Consider the following 15,671-nt stretch of genomic DNA (forward strand, 5'->3'; position numbering starts at 1 on the left):
GGAAAAACTAATTCAGCAAAATAATTTTCCTCAGTCTGCCAACCTGACGGTGATACGAATTGTGCGAAACGAAAAACATACAGATAATCCGATGTCTGCTATTATTGAAATTGATGCCAAAACATTCGAAAAGCTGATGCAACTACAACATGTCAACTTGGGTTGGATGCGCTGCAAGATCTCTGAATGTGTAAACGTGCTCCGCTGTTATCGCTGCTCGGAGTACGGCCATAGAGCTGCCACATGCAAGAAGTCCCCATGCTGTCCGATTTGCGCCGAAGGGCATGAGCACAAAGAGTGTGTCTCAGATATCCAAAAATGCATTAATTGTCACAATACAAATGTGACAAGAAATCCTGAAGATCAAACGCCAACTGATCATGCTTCCTGGAGTTCTGAGTGCCCCCTGTATCAAACTCGACTTAGGAAGTCACGCCGTATTATTGACTACAGTACATAGCAACTAGCGCAACACGGCGAAGCCGCCCAGTTTTCCGACCGATGTAATCAGCAAAAATCTGCCACCGACGCCCATATGATTGACACGGAACATAGATGTTATAGCAGCGACCTTTCCCGGTCAGGTAAAGCTAAGGAGGGTATATGTCCTCCCGAAGCTATTCGAGATACTGCGCGCCCTGAATCTGGTCTACAATTGCAGTTTGCCAACGAACGGAAACAGCTTGACTCCATCACCGACTCCCATCTGTTTGCCATGGAATTTGGATGTTATGGCGGCGACCTTTCCCGGTCAGGTAAAGCTAAGGAGGGTATATGTCCTCCCGAAGCTATTCGAGATACTGCGCGCCCTGAATTTGGTCTACAATTGCAGTTTGCCAACGAACGGAATCAGCTTGAATTCATCACCGACTCCCATCTGTTTGCCATGGAATTTGGATGTTATGGCGGCGACCTTTCCCGGTCAGGTAAAGCTAAGGAGGGTATATGTCCTCCCGAAGCTATTCGAGATACTGCGCGCCCTGAATTTGGTCTACAATTGCAGCTTGCCAACGAACGAAATAAGCTTGACTCCATCACCGACTCCCATCTGTTTGCCATGGAGCTTGGATGTTATGGCGGAGACCTTTCCCGGTCAGGTAAAGCTAAAGAGGGTATGAGTCCTCCCGAAGCTACTCGAGATACTGCGCACCCTGAGTTTGATCCACCATTGCAGCCTGCCTACATACGTAATCAGGTCAACTCCGTCACCAACACCCACCCGTCTACCACAGAACTTGAAGGACACGACATCAACCTTTTCCAGTCAGATAACAACGCTCTAAACAAGTCAGACCAACTCGAAGGACATGGAATTCCTGTATCCGTTTCCTCAGGTAAATACAATGAATGTATATGTCCTTCCGAAGTAGGACATACAGATGCTGCCCCCGTTGAAAGCCCACCCCATTTACAGGCATTTGCTTCCACAATCACTCGATCTACCACCGTTCAACCGTCAGGAGAAAACTTGCAGCGGCATCTTAAAATCTACTATCAGAACGTGAGAGGGCTACGCACAAAAAATGATGAGCTGTTCATCGCTGCTTCGGATGTTGATCATGATGTTATTGTTCTGACCGCAACTTGGGTGAATGATCAAATCAACTCGCTCCAATTATTTGGCTCAAGGTACTCTGTATATCGTAACGATCGCGATCCTAATAGTGCAGGGAAGAAACGTGCTGGTGGTGTGCTCATTGCAGTTTCCAACCGACTCTCATCCAAACACAAAAATGACACTCACAATCTCGAACAACTCTGGGTAAATATCCGTGGCCCCTATACTAATCTCTGTGTGGGTGTTGTATATATTCCCCCCGATTCCGCAAGTGATGTAGAAATTATTCAGAAGCACATAGACTCCGCACTTGACATTGCAACTTCCATTGAACCCAACACGGCACATCTACTATTTGGTGATTACAACCAGCCTGGACTTCCTTGGAAGAGCACTCCTTCCAGGTATGCTTTCCCAGACCCTTCTGAATCAACCTTTTCGAGGGCGAGTACTATCTTACTGGACGGAATGTCTGTACTGAACATGCGACAAATGTCTACAGTGAATAATAGGCGAAATCGAATCCTGGACCTCCTGTTTATAAATGAAGAAGCTTTAATGAACTGTACCGTATCAGAGGCACTTGAGCCTTTAGTTGCTGTAGACGCACATCATCCTCCACTTCTAGTAACGCAGATTTGTCCGCAGCTGGTTCTCTATGACGAGATGGAGGATGTCAGGGAGTTCAACTTTTCGAAGACTGACTTCTCTAGGCTTCATAACTCACTACAAACAATCGACTGGGAGACTTTCTTGAATTTCGCGATCGATGTAGATGCTGCCGTAGAAAAACTCTCACTGATGTTAAAACAGCTTTTCAGTATACATGTGCCTGCACCTCGTCCCCGAACAAAACCACCATGGTCCAACAACCGGTTACGTAAACTGAAAAGATTGCGAGCTGCTGCGCTTCGACATTACACTATTCGAAGAAACCCAATCACAAAAAGGGAGTTCACTATAGCCACACGGAAACACTCTCGATCGCTTAGCAACTAAATTATTAGCTATAGTTTTAAAAACGATTGGTTAAAATTTGGTACAGCTAAACGATTGTTGATTTTTCTAAACTGTCGTTTTTGTTTTTGTATCAACAAAACAGCGGCTAAACCAACTAAAATATTTAGTTGAAAATATGATGCTGTCAGTTAGCAAAGACACACATCATCTGAATCAGCCAATTAAATGACTCTTACAACTAATATGGTTGTTGACTTTAAGACAAGTGCAAGTTGAAAATCAAAACCAAATTGGTTGTTTCAATCAATTTTATTTTTAATTTGATTCCCAACCGGTTGAAACAACAAATGAATTTGTTTATTTTAAGGCAGATTTATCCGGAAATAAGAGGCAAAATTATATTCTATCAAGTTTATTGACGCCATTTCAGTGACTATTCAAAAGTGTTCGATCACTAGGTAATGATCATATAAAGCTAAATTTACACTGTTTATAACCGTTCATTGCGAATACGATTCCACAAATTCTAACTCAAAAACACTAGCTTATTATAGTATTAACTTTCTATAAGTATGATAGCCCTATTTGTATCGAACTAGTATTTATAGAATGGTACTGTATTACCTGTAGATTTCCTGGCAGCAACTACCTATGCTAATGCCTAATATCCAATATGTTATGAGTATCAGATTTCTTATATACATCGGTGAAGATGTAATATTATCTCTTAATGATTATTTTCCCATTATTACATTGCATTTGTAGGAATATATTCTCCGACGAGTGCTATGTGTTGCTATGTGTTGTTCGAGGACAAGTACAAGCGGTACACCATATGCCACAATCTGTAAGAGAAAACCATAAGTTAAAAATACGTTTACCCAGTTTCAGAAAGGCGACATGAGCTTAGACAATATGATGAATGTTCTTCATAGGGAGAGTGTATACTATAACAAATAGATAGTCAGTAACAGAAATGTTAGAAACATACCAATTAAATACGACAATTTGATAGTTAAAATATATGCTAGCCAGTACACTGTCGCTATATGCACAACTGTCCCATGTGCTATGGGATTCACTATACATATGGGACAATTATGCGTAGAGCGGCAGTACAGCACGTGTTTTTTAAGATACTATACTAACACAGACATGAAAACTTCGAAGAGAAATGGCATGAATTTATAAATAATTATAATTGATTTCTAATTGTCCTAATTCGGATCCCATGGAAAGTCCTCAATATTTAGCATTGTGGTATTGCTTTACAAAACTTACTTTTCTTTAAAAAGCTCCACCAACTGAATACCATCTGAATTCTACGTAGGCACTCACATTTTAACTTAGTAATAACCGGTAAAACTGTCGCGGACTACGCCAAGTGCATCTGAATGGGAATGGGTTCCGACAATGGTACTGGTGACCACATTTAGAATCTTACATGTTGAACACATCTATTATGCCAGTTGAATTACGTTGTGTGGTAACTCGTTTTTATGCGTAGAAACAATACCGATCGGATGTTGATTGAAAACAACGTACTGCGGGAGAAAATTGAGAAAAATAAATATTTTCTGGAATTTTTTTGTATACTTACATGGTTTTATCATATAGGTGTTGAACCTCTTTGAACCATTCGAGTGGTCTTCGGTTTAAGCCTGGCAGTTAGGTGAGATGGGCCATCCCTGGCCTTAGCCTGTCACGTGACAGTGACGAAAGTAAAGGAAAAAAAGCCCAGCAATTCTAAAATAACCTTGATGAAATGATGACTCAACTCAAAAGTCGTAAAATATATTGTGCCTTGCAGGATAATCGCTCGTTATGCGATTATATGAAAGCTCAATTGAGATAGGCGCGTGACAGCCGCCTATATAAATGTATAGGCAGCTTTTTCCTTGAAGCTTTCGAAAAGCACACAGCTGGCAGAAAAATAAAGCTCCACTGAAATCTGCTTGCGGAGCAACTGCGGCTATATTTGATGCGCCTTTCAGACGCCCGCAATGTGAGATTTTATTATAAGCGCGACAATAGGTGGACATTAGAGAATTGACCAGCGAAATTTGCGTGCGGGGAAATCTTGACATATTGATGATCGACTTTAAATAGTCATTATCTTCATTCGTCGAGTTTTGTGTGAGACAATGATGTTATATAAAGGTGGCATGTATTTTTATATGTAGTCAAAGTGTTCCAGGTCAGAACCATCAAAAATCGATATTGCATACTTCGATTTTTTAGGATATCTTATACATAATTTTATAGCTACTGAACTTGGAAAGCGCAAGTAAATTAAACATATATTAAGAACTGTTGGTTGTAGATGTAAAGCGAAGACTACATATTAAGAAGACTGATATCTCTTTCCTTTCCCCATACAAACGAGAAGCGACAGAGGTTACAGTGCCTCTATTGGAGGAAGGTAGGAAGCTTAATGTAAAAGTGTATATGTGTGTGTGCATCACTATGGGAAGTACCACCTTTACCCGCAAGTGGCGTGACTGTTACTGTCTCCCGATTCCGGACAGAGTTGCCAGTCTTCTTGATATGCAGTCTTCGTGTAAAGCTAGTTGAAATTGAGAAAAAATCAATTACATTTCAACGATGATTAAGCCATAACAACTATCTATTGTCCATTATATTAGGACATAGGTAACGACGGTGAATTTCCGAAAAATGACTCAACATCTCAATGTTTTGTTTAACATTTATCTGTAGTGTCAGTGTTATTCCAATCGAGTACGAGACTTGTGAAAAGCATTCAAATGGATGATATCTTTTCGAATCGTTCTTAAACGTTTGGTTCTACAATTCTCGTGTTCGATTGGAACGACACGCAGGTAGATGGGAAGAATGGGATGTCGAGTTTTTATACAACAGATTCAGCGTCTTGAGACGAAAGTAACTGGGTTGATTGCACATTTCTAAACGTATCGTATTTCATGCTAGAAAAAGAAAACCTGCGTATGCCAGTTGTTTATATTAAAACCAAGTATTCCAAATTAAAAGACAAAATGGGGATGTATTTGTTTCAGTTCCAGTTTTACTTTGAAACTCCTATATAAAATAGTACGCTGCTGAATTTACTATAAAATATTAGCAGGGGTTCCACCCTGTATTTATCATCTTGGTGTCACGCCTGTAAACTGATCTGGATATCCCAAGTTTTGAAAAAATAAAATAACAGCGATTATATCATAAGATTTTTCATACGTGACGACTGTATTTTGGGGGAGAGCAGTGCATGTTTATAAAAATGTTTTTTCGATGCGTGAAACAAGAGAAAAGGTAATATTCATTGAACTTCCAGTAGCATACGCATTATAATTTTGGTATTTTTTCCAGGAAAAAGAACAAAATGAAATAATATGAAAACAGTTTGCGTTTTCAAATGCTAGTGTGGGTAGAATAGTTTAACCCAGCCATGTAGTCATGCACGCAAAGAAGTTTAAAAGGTCAGGATTAAAGTGACCAGACTTCCTGGATTAGGCGGGACAGTCCCGGATTTTAAGGTATTGTCCCGTATTTTAAAACGTCCCGGAAAGTGTCCCGCATTTACCAAAATGCTGAATATTATTCCAAGATATCCATATTGTACATTTATATTGTTCAAAACACTCATCAATGCTTTGATCCGCCCAATCTCCGAACTTTGTGGGGAATGTGCAAATTTTAACAATTTATTGTGAATGTCACGGTGTTCTTTTCGACTTTTAATATGTGCTAGGTCATGAATCCTTGCGAAAAATTGCTCAGTCTCACACAAGTTGTGCAAATATTTGGGAAACGTGCAGCATTAATAGGTTTCTTGAGTACGTCTCGCATTCGTCCTGAAATCATCTGGTCACTTTACTCAAGATCCACAACGAAATGTGGTTTAGTGTAGTTATACACTGTCGACTTGAGTTTATAATGAACACGGTAAGGTTATACTCAAGTAAAAAAATGCCACCGCAAGGCCTTATTCCTAATAACTTGCATGGAAGCGTTGATCATAGAACAGGATCCGTTTTGGTTTCGTTAATTCCTTATATTAGAAATGTGTGCTGATTTGTTGATGTATTGCAATTCAAACTTGATAGGCTTGTATTGTTTGTAGAACCAAAGTGACTGAATTCATTGTCAGTGTTCAAATCTGAACAAATAAACATGTTTATACAAACGCGTATATTGAAAAAAAACAAGACTAATTTGATCTTAATTTTCATTTGAAAAACGATAACTTCGCTTTTATATGATCGAAATTTTATCACAATCAATGTAAACAACGGAAACATCCGTTCGTCTCGATGCATGGTAGTAGGATTATAAGGTTTAAATTTATACTTATCAATAAGAACAATAAACCACTATGATTTTTCAGAGAATCATGTTATTGGCATAAATCGAAAAATAAAACTTACCTGTTTAAGTTTCGCATCAAAAGCAGTGTTTGGATACTCATTTCAAGGTTTTACAACTCAATAATTAATTTTAACTACAGTGTCAACCACTCCCATGTTAGCTCAATTTTTAGAAAATTAACATTGCGAGCAAGCTGACATATCTTTTTAACTAAAGAAATGGTTAAATTTGTATTTCAATTTTTGTTCTCCTTCTTGCTGTCTGTGTTTTAGGAAACTGACAGCTTCCAAAAACAACAATTTTTTTCAACAATTGGTAATGCGAAAATCAACAAAACAGTTAGTTGAATTAGCAAATTTTTAGTTGAAACAGTCGAGAAGAAAATCAAAAATTGCAATATTCGTTTTTTGTGATTGCCGGGTTTTCCGTGCAGTAACAGCTACAAAAAATATAACCGCTTTCTCTACTCAAGACACGTAGCACAAACCCAATCGAACCTAAAACAAAACCCAAAACAGTTTTGGTCCTTTGTAAATGGGAAACGTAAAGAAAATGGGCTTCCTTCCAGTATGTTCCTCGCAGGTGAAACGTCCAATACTCCCAGCGGTATCTGTAATTTGTTCGCAAAACATTTCTCGAGTGTGTTTAAAAATGAATCGGCTAGCTCAACTCAGGTGGACTGTGGCCTTCAAGATGTCCCTCGCGATGTAATCAATTTTGGAAACATTCAATTTACTGACGAAGACATTATGGCTGCCATAAGCAAGTTAAAGTCCTCTACATCGGTGGGGCCAGATGGGATTCCTTCCATTATACAGAAAAAATGCGCAAGCGCATTGTGTACACCTTTACGCCTAATCTTCAACCAATCACTGTCGCAATCAGTGTTTCCCGTGTGTTGGAAAAAATCAGTAATGTTTCCCGTTTTTAAAAAAGGTGATAAGCAAAATGTTGCGAACTATCGTGGTATAACCTCGCTCTGCGCTGGATCAAAGTTGTTTGAGATCCTAGTAGAAAATATGCTCTTTCGTGAGACCAAAGCGTACATATCGAAGGACCAACATGGTTTTTTTGCAGGCAGGTCAACAACCACCAATCTAGCCCAATTTACATCGTACTGTATTAAAAACATCGAAGATGGATCACAAGTAGACACTATATACACTGATCTTAAAGCTGCCTTCGATCGTGTAGACCACTCTCTTCTTCTGGCAAAGATCGAGCGACTGGGTGCTCCATCAAATTTTACAGGATGGCTTAAATCATATCTCGTAGATCGTTCTCTGTCTGTGAAATTAGCAAGTAACGTGTCATATAGCTTCATCAACTTGTCGGGTGTACCTCAAGGGAGCAATCTCGGACCGTTGCTTTTTTCTTTATTCTTCAACGACGTCTGCTATGTTATACCCCCAGGGTGCAAACTCATATATGCTGATGATCTCAAACTCTTTCTCATTGTGCGGTCAATAGAGGACTGCATCGAACTTCAGCGACATCTAGATGCTTTCTGTAACTGGTGTAATCGCAACTTGTTGGCTCTCAGTGTGTCCAAATGCTCTATAATATCTTTCACGCGCAGAAAAAATCCAATTCTCTGGAGCTACAACATCGCCGGCCAATTGCTAGAGAGAGTGTCAGTTATCAGAGACCTTGATGTACTCCTGGACTCGCAACTGACATTCAGAAACCATTACTCTCACGTTATAGCACAGGGAAATAGAAACCTTGGCTTCATAATAAGAATTGCCAACGAGTTTACTGATCCATATTGTCTGTGGGCATTGTATTTTTCACTTGTTCGGTCTGTCCTGGAAGCTTCCGCAGCCATTTGGTGTCCTTATACGAGCATTTGGACTAACAGAATTGAAGCAGTACAAGCAAGATTCCTCCGCTTTGCTCTTAGAACTTTGCCGTGGCGTAACCCAACAGAGCTACCACCATACATTGATCGCTGTCGTCTGCTCGATATGGAAACTCTGGCAAAAAGGTGAAATACATCCAGAGCGATATTTGTTGGGAAAATATTGACTGGCCAAATGGATGCCCCAGATATTCTCTCACAAATCAACATTAACGTACCCCCCAGAAACCTTAGATCACGTAACTTTTTAAGACTAGACTTTCAGCGCACCGAGTACGGTCAGAACATACCCATAAGGGCGATGTGTAATGTTTTCAATAGTGTGTATGACCATTTCGATTTTTATGTTTCTAGTGATGTTTTCAAGAATAGACTTAGGAGATTGACTTAGCTTATAAGATTATGTGAAAATATTTCTGTAATGTTATTGAAATGCTGTATACCTTGTATGTAATTTTGTTAATTTGTAATGTCAGTTCATTGTTATTGTAGGAAAAACATGCGAAAAGATTATGGGTTTTTACGCGCATTCGAGGTCTGCTTCTGAAGTGAACCTTGAAATGGGCTTTTCCCATACAACAACATTAAATTTCATGTAGATCAACATGGGTCCGATGAAAAATGGAAATAAATAAATAAAGGTGAATTTTTTTCAAAAATATGACCACAACTGCTTGGATTTATAGCTCTAGGTCATTAACAGTCATTTAAAGTCTCTTTGGCCACATTGACCACTATCGCCGGATCTGTCAGCCCAATTGGAAGTACCCAAACTTAGAATAACAATTACATCGGTTTCTCGGCTAGATGGCTAGACCGTTTGGACCAAACTTAAATGAAAGCTTTTACTACCCCGTAAACTTCTATTACATTTCCTTCTGATCCGACTTATGGTTCCAGTGTTACGGATTGTGGCATGCGGTCACATAGAAAATTCCGATTCAAACTGATACCGCGATGAATGCAAAAAGTTAAAAATTCCGCTAGAATGTATATATGTGTCAAACAACTTGCATTGTTCTAGATCACTGACGGCCAACCGAAGCCTCATCGACCACATTGGCCATCATAGACAGTTTTGGAAGTGTCCCGGAAAAGTCGCCACTTATCAAAATTAACAAACTCACACAGTTTATCGGGGATTGTTGGAATGATCTTCATAAACTTAATGCCAAATGAAAGGAATATAGTCGTCATAGATGTTCGTACGGATCGGTTATATGGCTCAATAGATATAGACTGAATTGTACGGCTTTTGTTGCGCTTATAATAAAATCTCACATTGCGGGCGTCTGAAAGGCGCATCAAATATAGCCGCAGTTGCTCCGCAAGCAGATTTCAGTGGAGCTTTATTTTTCTGCCAGCTGTGTGCTTTTCGAAAGCTTCAAGGAAAAAGCTGCCTATACATTTTGTATAGGCGGCTGTCACGCGCCTATCTCAATTGAGCTTTCATATAATCGCATATCGAGCGATTATCCTGCAAGGCACAATACATGAATTCCCACATAAGCCGGAACAATAGTTTTTTTTACTTTGGGGGACCACAAGAAATTTCAGAAATCGAATTCATACTTTCGATGCCAACAATCACACATCTACTGTGGACTTTCATAACATTACAGCAAATTCTACTACCATTCAAAAATCAAATTTCTAAAGTGTTTTGTCCTCTCTTTATCTCTTTCCAGAGGTAGTGTACAACACTATCGACCGCGTCGGTTACAAACGCCAACCCTACGTGTCGGTACACAAGAACTTGTTTGAACTGCAACCGGAGCTGAAACCGGATATCAATAAGATCGAAAAGAGTATACGTCTGATACGGAAACGTCGCCGGCGAGGAATTTCTAGACCCGAAACTCCTCCAGCCAGTGACGGTCAGCAAGAGGAGAATACCGAAAGTCCCAGCGAGGAATTGCTGGACAAAATTGTCGAAGGTCGAGCAGAGGACGAAAACGATGAGGATGACGACGGTTACGGTGGTAACGATAATGATTCAGACGATTGGGAGACAATAACGGAACGACGGGATGACATAATCATACAGAATGGAGAAGATTCTAGTGATTATCCTCACTTTCACGTGACCTACTGGATGTTCTATCCATACAGTCAGGTAGGGGCAATATTATTGTCATCAACACTGTATGATGTACAAATCAAATCCCGCCGGATTAGTTTTTCTGAAAATATGCTAATAAAAAGTAAAAATCTCGTTGGGTTTGTAAAAGTTGTCTCGATATGTTAACAACTACAATAAAAATTCGAGCTAAATTTTACAAAGTCCACGAGGGTTTTACCATTGGATAGGTATATTAAAACAAATGGTACAGTATCGTCGATGAGTTCTCAACAGATGCGTTTGTTTTTTAGGGTAAAGTAATCTGTACCGTAAACCTAGGTCCACTCGGTCCGTGGCCGATCCCTCTTTTGTTCGGAATGTGCCTTGGGACCAAAAAGGAATTTGGTAGCCATGTCGGTGATTGGGAGCACATGAGTCTATTCTTCAGAGGCAGAAGAGAACCTGACGTGAGTAAAAGGAACAGAATGATTTATAATTTACCACATCATTGACTGATCACATCACAACAAGCTTAGTCGCCCACCGAAGTACGGTGGGTAAAGAACTTGGTAATGAACTAAAATCAGACATCGGCAATAATAAAAACCCCGGACTTGGCATCTTGCGGGGAAATTTTGTTCATCTATTTACATATTTATTCATTAATTAATTAATTTATTTATTTTTCATCTGACCTGCATGGTTTACATGAAATATAGAATGAGCCCATGTGGAGTTAGTCTTTCGAACATCCTCCAAGTGCGCGTAAAAACCTCATTATATGTTCACATATACACATTGAACAATATTGCACATTACATTACATTACATTACACTTTGTTGAACTAAATAATAATCCAATCAATATCTCTATCTAAATCACATGTTAAGCACTAAGTTAGCCGTAAGCCTATTTCTAAAAACATCACGTAATACAGAGAAGTCAAAACATTCATACACATTATTAAGGGGAGCGCCTGGTGTAAAGTGCTCAAAACGATGGTTTTTTTATTTACGATTTTGAAGGCAAGGCAACAATAGACCATTTGTGTAATGCTATCGTTAAAAAAAATAGTTTCTGTCACACAGAGCCACACATACGAACGTTCCAAGAGTAGACGTCCTACCATTTTCAAGTCGAGGAGCACCGCGGCGAACACGATACCTCTCGTTAAAATTGTATGATGCGGGGAATTCAATAAGTTTTGTAAACCTTAGACTTGTAGTTACTCGATGAACCAGAAAAAAATAGAAAAAAATTCGAGTTTCGCTCCGTGTAAACCGAAAACTCTCATATTTTATTGTAAAATTAAAATGCGCTTTCACGATTTGTCATTTTTCCCAATTATCAAGGTTTATTTGACTATTTAGAACACTACATATCAAAAAAATGATAATGCCGTACATATTAGCCTATGAAATGATCCAGATTACGTAGCCAAACCGTATTTTTTCAGATTTTTTTTCTCATGACTTCCCAAAGCGGTCCAAAATACCCCTGTTACCCTACAATGTGAAGTAAACTGAGGTAAATTCGTGGCTGTGGATTAACCTGGGAACCCGTGTTGATCTATCGATATTTATGTTTCGGCTTCCCGGAATAACACATTGCTTGCTAGAATTTCGAACAACTTGGACCCGCACAGAGAGAGGTTATGCCTCGATAATTTGCTGTGTCCTGCTCATCACTTTTTTTAAAGATAGGAATCATAACCGATTTTTTCAACACAGAGGAAATGATAGATTAATAATGAGTTTTAGATGAGCAGAAAGGGCACTCGCGCATCTATTTAAAATAATGGCAGGAATCCCATCTGAACCAGCCGATTTCTCAATTTTTCAACAGCAGCAACAACGTCTACTTCGGAAAAACAGATGTACAAAGGTTCATCGCGGCCTGGTTGAAACCTGTGCTGAAGTAGTTGGAACTGCAAATACATTCAAAAAATGTTAAAAGTGCCGCGGGTCGTGTTAGAAGTTTCGTTTGTGTCTGTCAGGATAATGACATCGAACCGAAAATTACTTTGAGGAGGTGCATTATCAAGGGTAGCTTAATTTGCTGACGCTTCCTTTGAACATTTGAGCGCAATTAGCAATAGAAACACGACAAATTTGTAGACGATATTTCTCTATAGAATTTAACAGTGGCGGTTGTGTCTGGTCTCGCTCTAGAAGCAGAGTGGCACGATCACTATCACCAATACGATAATCATGTGTTCTCCCTGGGACGCCATCATTGCCCAGGGATAGCATGAGGGTTTGTGTATTGAATCGCAGTCCCAAGGGTTGCAGGTTCAAATCCTGCCTCTGATATTTTTGAAAATGAAAATGTCTTGTGTCATTTAAAAAACTAAAATCAAACGATGTCACATTTTTGTGTCGCTGTTTTGAACACTAATATCTCTGTTATTTATGGATAGATTTCCGTCTTTTTACTACCGTACAATTCGTACAATTGTAATTCAAAAATGAATAGATACCGAAAAATGTGAAAACTCCATACGAGTCAATCTATTCCGGACAGAGCCGTCAATAGGGAGTATCTAGAGACTCAATAAAATACCACGAGATTATAAATAGAGGTGTCACATGTCGAAAATAGAATTGCGATAGGTTCGACTCGGTCAAACCATTCGGAATTTGATTCGGAATCCTGAATGGAGTCAGTATGGATTCCAACTCAAATGCAACAATTGATTCTGAGTCGGAATTTGATTTGGAATCCATAAAGACTCCATTCAGAAATCCGAACCGGTCCCGGAATGAGTTTAACTGGGGAGTCGTGTACACACAATGATTAGCAATGTGGGTGGGAAGGGTAGGGTGATAGCATGGGTTTGAATTGAGTTCAACACCGCAGGATTCGACGATTGTGCGTTGCTTGTGAGTTTGCGATTTGGGAAAAAATAATTTATTTCTATGCTATTTCTATGCATTGGTTGACGGTGCGTTTTCGGCGATTTGTAGGTACGTAGGGTAATGTGCCTATTAACACACACGTTTCATATTTCGAATATACGCGATGTTGATTCAACTTGATTCACGCCTACTAAGAGGCGTAGGTTTATTAGAGATTTAAGTGAACGCCGAGAGTGAGTTATATTAGAGCAGTTTTAGTTTTTTTTTTTAATGTTGCGAAACTAATCTATAGCGATTCTTGGTAGTTAATTCAAAAGTAATGCCAGCTAACCAAGAGAAAGCACTAATGGGTTTTTATTGTTAGCACTGGTTTTCAAGCTTTAGAATTTTATATTTTTATAATAATCAAATAGATAATCGATTAGTCTAGAAGTCTAGCAGAGATTATTGTGCTGTACTATAGCAAACTGTTGCATATCGGAGCAGGAGAGTAAGCTAGACGTGACGTAGCATGTTTTTACCAAAGGCTGTATAGTTTTCAACCCTGAGATGAGTCGATAGTGTTGATAGATCAAACTTCATTCGCAAATTATATTGCACGCTCTTGAAAAATGGTGCCATCGTGGTCGTGTCTGAAAGCATATCTGATCCACTACTCAGTTATACTGAACCGTGTCAAATAAACACAAGAAAAATCCAGCGGAACACCAACGCACAGTGGTCGCAAACCCACATATTTTGTAATTTTAAGTTTATTTTCATGCACATATTTGAAGCATGAATATAAATGTAAAATAAAGTTCCACTACAAACACACACGACTTGTCGTGCTTTCTTCGACGAATTTTACTATAATTTTACACGTGGATTGAAAATTACAGTTTCATTAAACGGAAAACCAATGCACTTCAATGTATTTTTATTCGAATATTGCTGTAAAATGAATGACATGTAATATTACACGAATGAAAGAGTAACATTGTTTGCTTTTTGATGCTTGAATTGAGTCCATTGATTTTAATGTGTTTTTCAATCTAATTTTTGATTCAAGCTTTGTAGGTTTACATTCGTATTGATTTACATGCTGTTTAAATTATTTTTTGGTGCGTACCATTTTAGCAAATCTTATTTTTTTAATTAAACAGTAGAACATTAACTTTCTTAAGCAACCTTGTATAACAGTTAATTTGAAGTAACTTTGCTGGAGATAGTATATACCTATATATTTAGCCAGAACGCGCTAACTTGCCATGATGTGAATTTTGAGATACATGCTACGTACAGTGGTCCAAACCGGAACAAGGCAGTCAAAATGCTTTCTGAATTTCGATTCTGGAAGTGATTTCTGAAAAGGTTCATAAAACTTGATCACGCATCAAAATTGGTTAGCAACTTAATTATAATTGAATTATATTAGTGTGCTTAGAAAAGTTGTGTAATCCACTAGTGATTGTAATTTACTGGAACGTTAACGTAATCTAAATCTAAACGTCAGTAAATAATATAGGCTGTCCGCTTTGGGTTTGGGACCAACAGTCTGAGAGCAAACCTAGGAGAAGTTATTCTATTCGTTTCCAAGAGACACACATAAAAGGCGATACGAAACCAAGAGGCACTCATAAAAGGTAAAACATTGAGGGGAGAGTGGGTACGCTTGATCCCACCTTTATTTTTTTCTCATAACTTTTCAATGAAATAAAAATTTTAATTGCCAAATTCGCCATCTTGTAGTCAAATTGAATTGTAAGAGCTATGAATAATGTATAAATCCGAATACTATGTTCTGTTAGTAATATTAACGGTTTTGAAAATCATTCCAAAACGAGATTTTTGTAAAAACGTGTGGTAATTTGATCCCCCGCCTACTAGGGCTAAAGGAACGAAGCACACTATGACCTATAGATACGAAAGTTCAGCCAATCACCTATCCTGACAAATTAATTAATAAGACTACCTTTTTAGATGCACGACAAACTTTGACCACAGTAGAAAGTCAAGACAAGTATTTTCGGTAAATCGGTGCTGTT

At 38.7% G+C, this 15,671-nt stretch overlaps 1 protein-coding gene across 13 annotated transcripts in view; it reads left to right on the forward strand.

Moving 5' to 3' along the window:
* Positions 1-15,671, forward strand: part of LOC131689325 (uncharacterized) — a 90,246-nt gene that overhangs the window by 72,018 nt on the left and 2,557 nt on the right. For all 13 annotated transcript variants that reach the window (XM_058974332.1, XM_058974333.1, XM_058974342.1 and 10 more), the window contains 2 exons: positions 10,412-10,839; positions 11,097-11,252. In XM_058974332.1, the coding sequence (XP_058830315.1) occupies positions 10,412-10,839; positions 11,097-11,252 (584 nt within the window). The remainder of the gene's footprint in view (positions 1-10,411; positions 10,840-11,096; positions 11,253-15,671) is intronic.

Source organism: Topomyia yanbarensis, chromosome 3 (genome assembly GCF_030247195.1).
Source record: "Topomyia yanbarensis strain Yona2022 chromosome 3, ASM3024719v1, whole genome shotgun sequence".
NCBI lineage: Eukaryota > Metazoa > Arthropoda > Insecta > Diptera > Culicidae > Topomyia > Topomyia yanbarensis.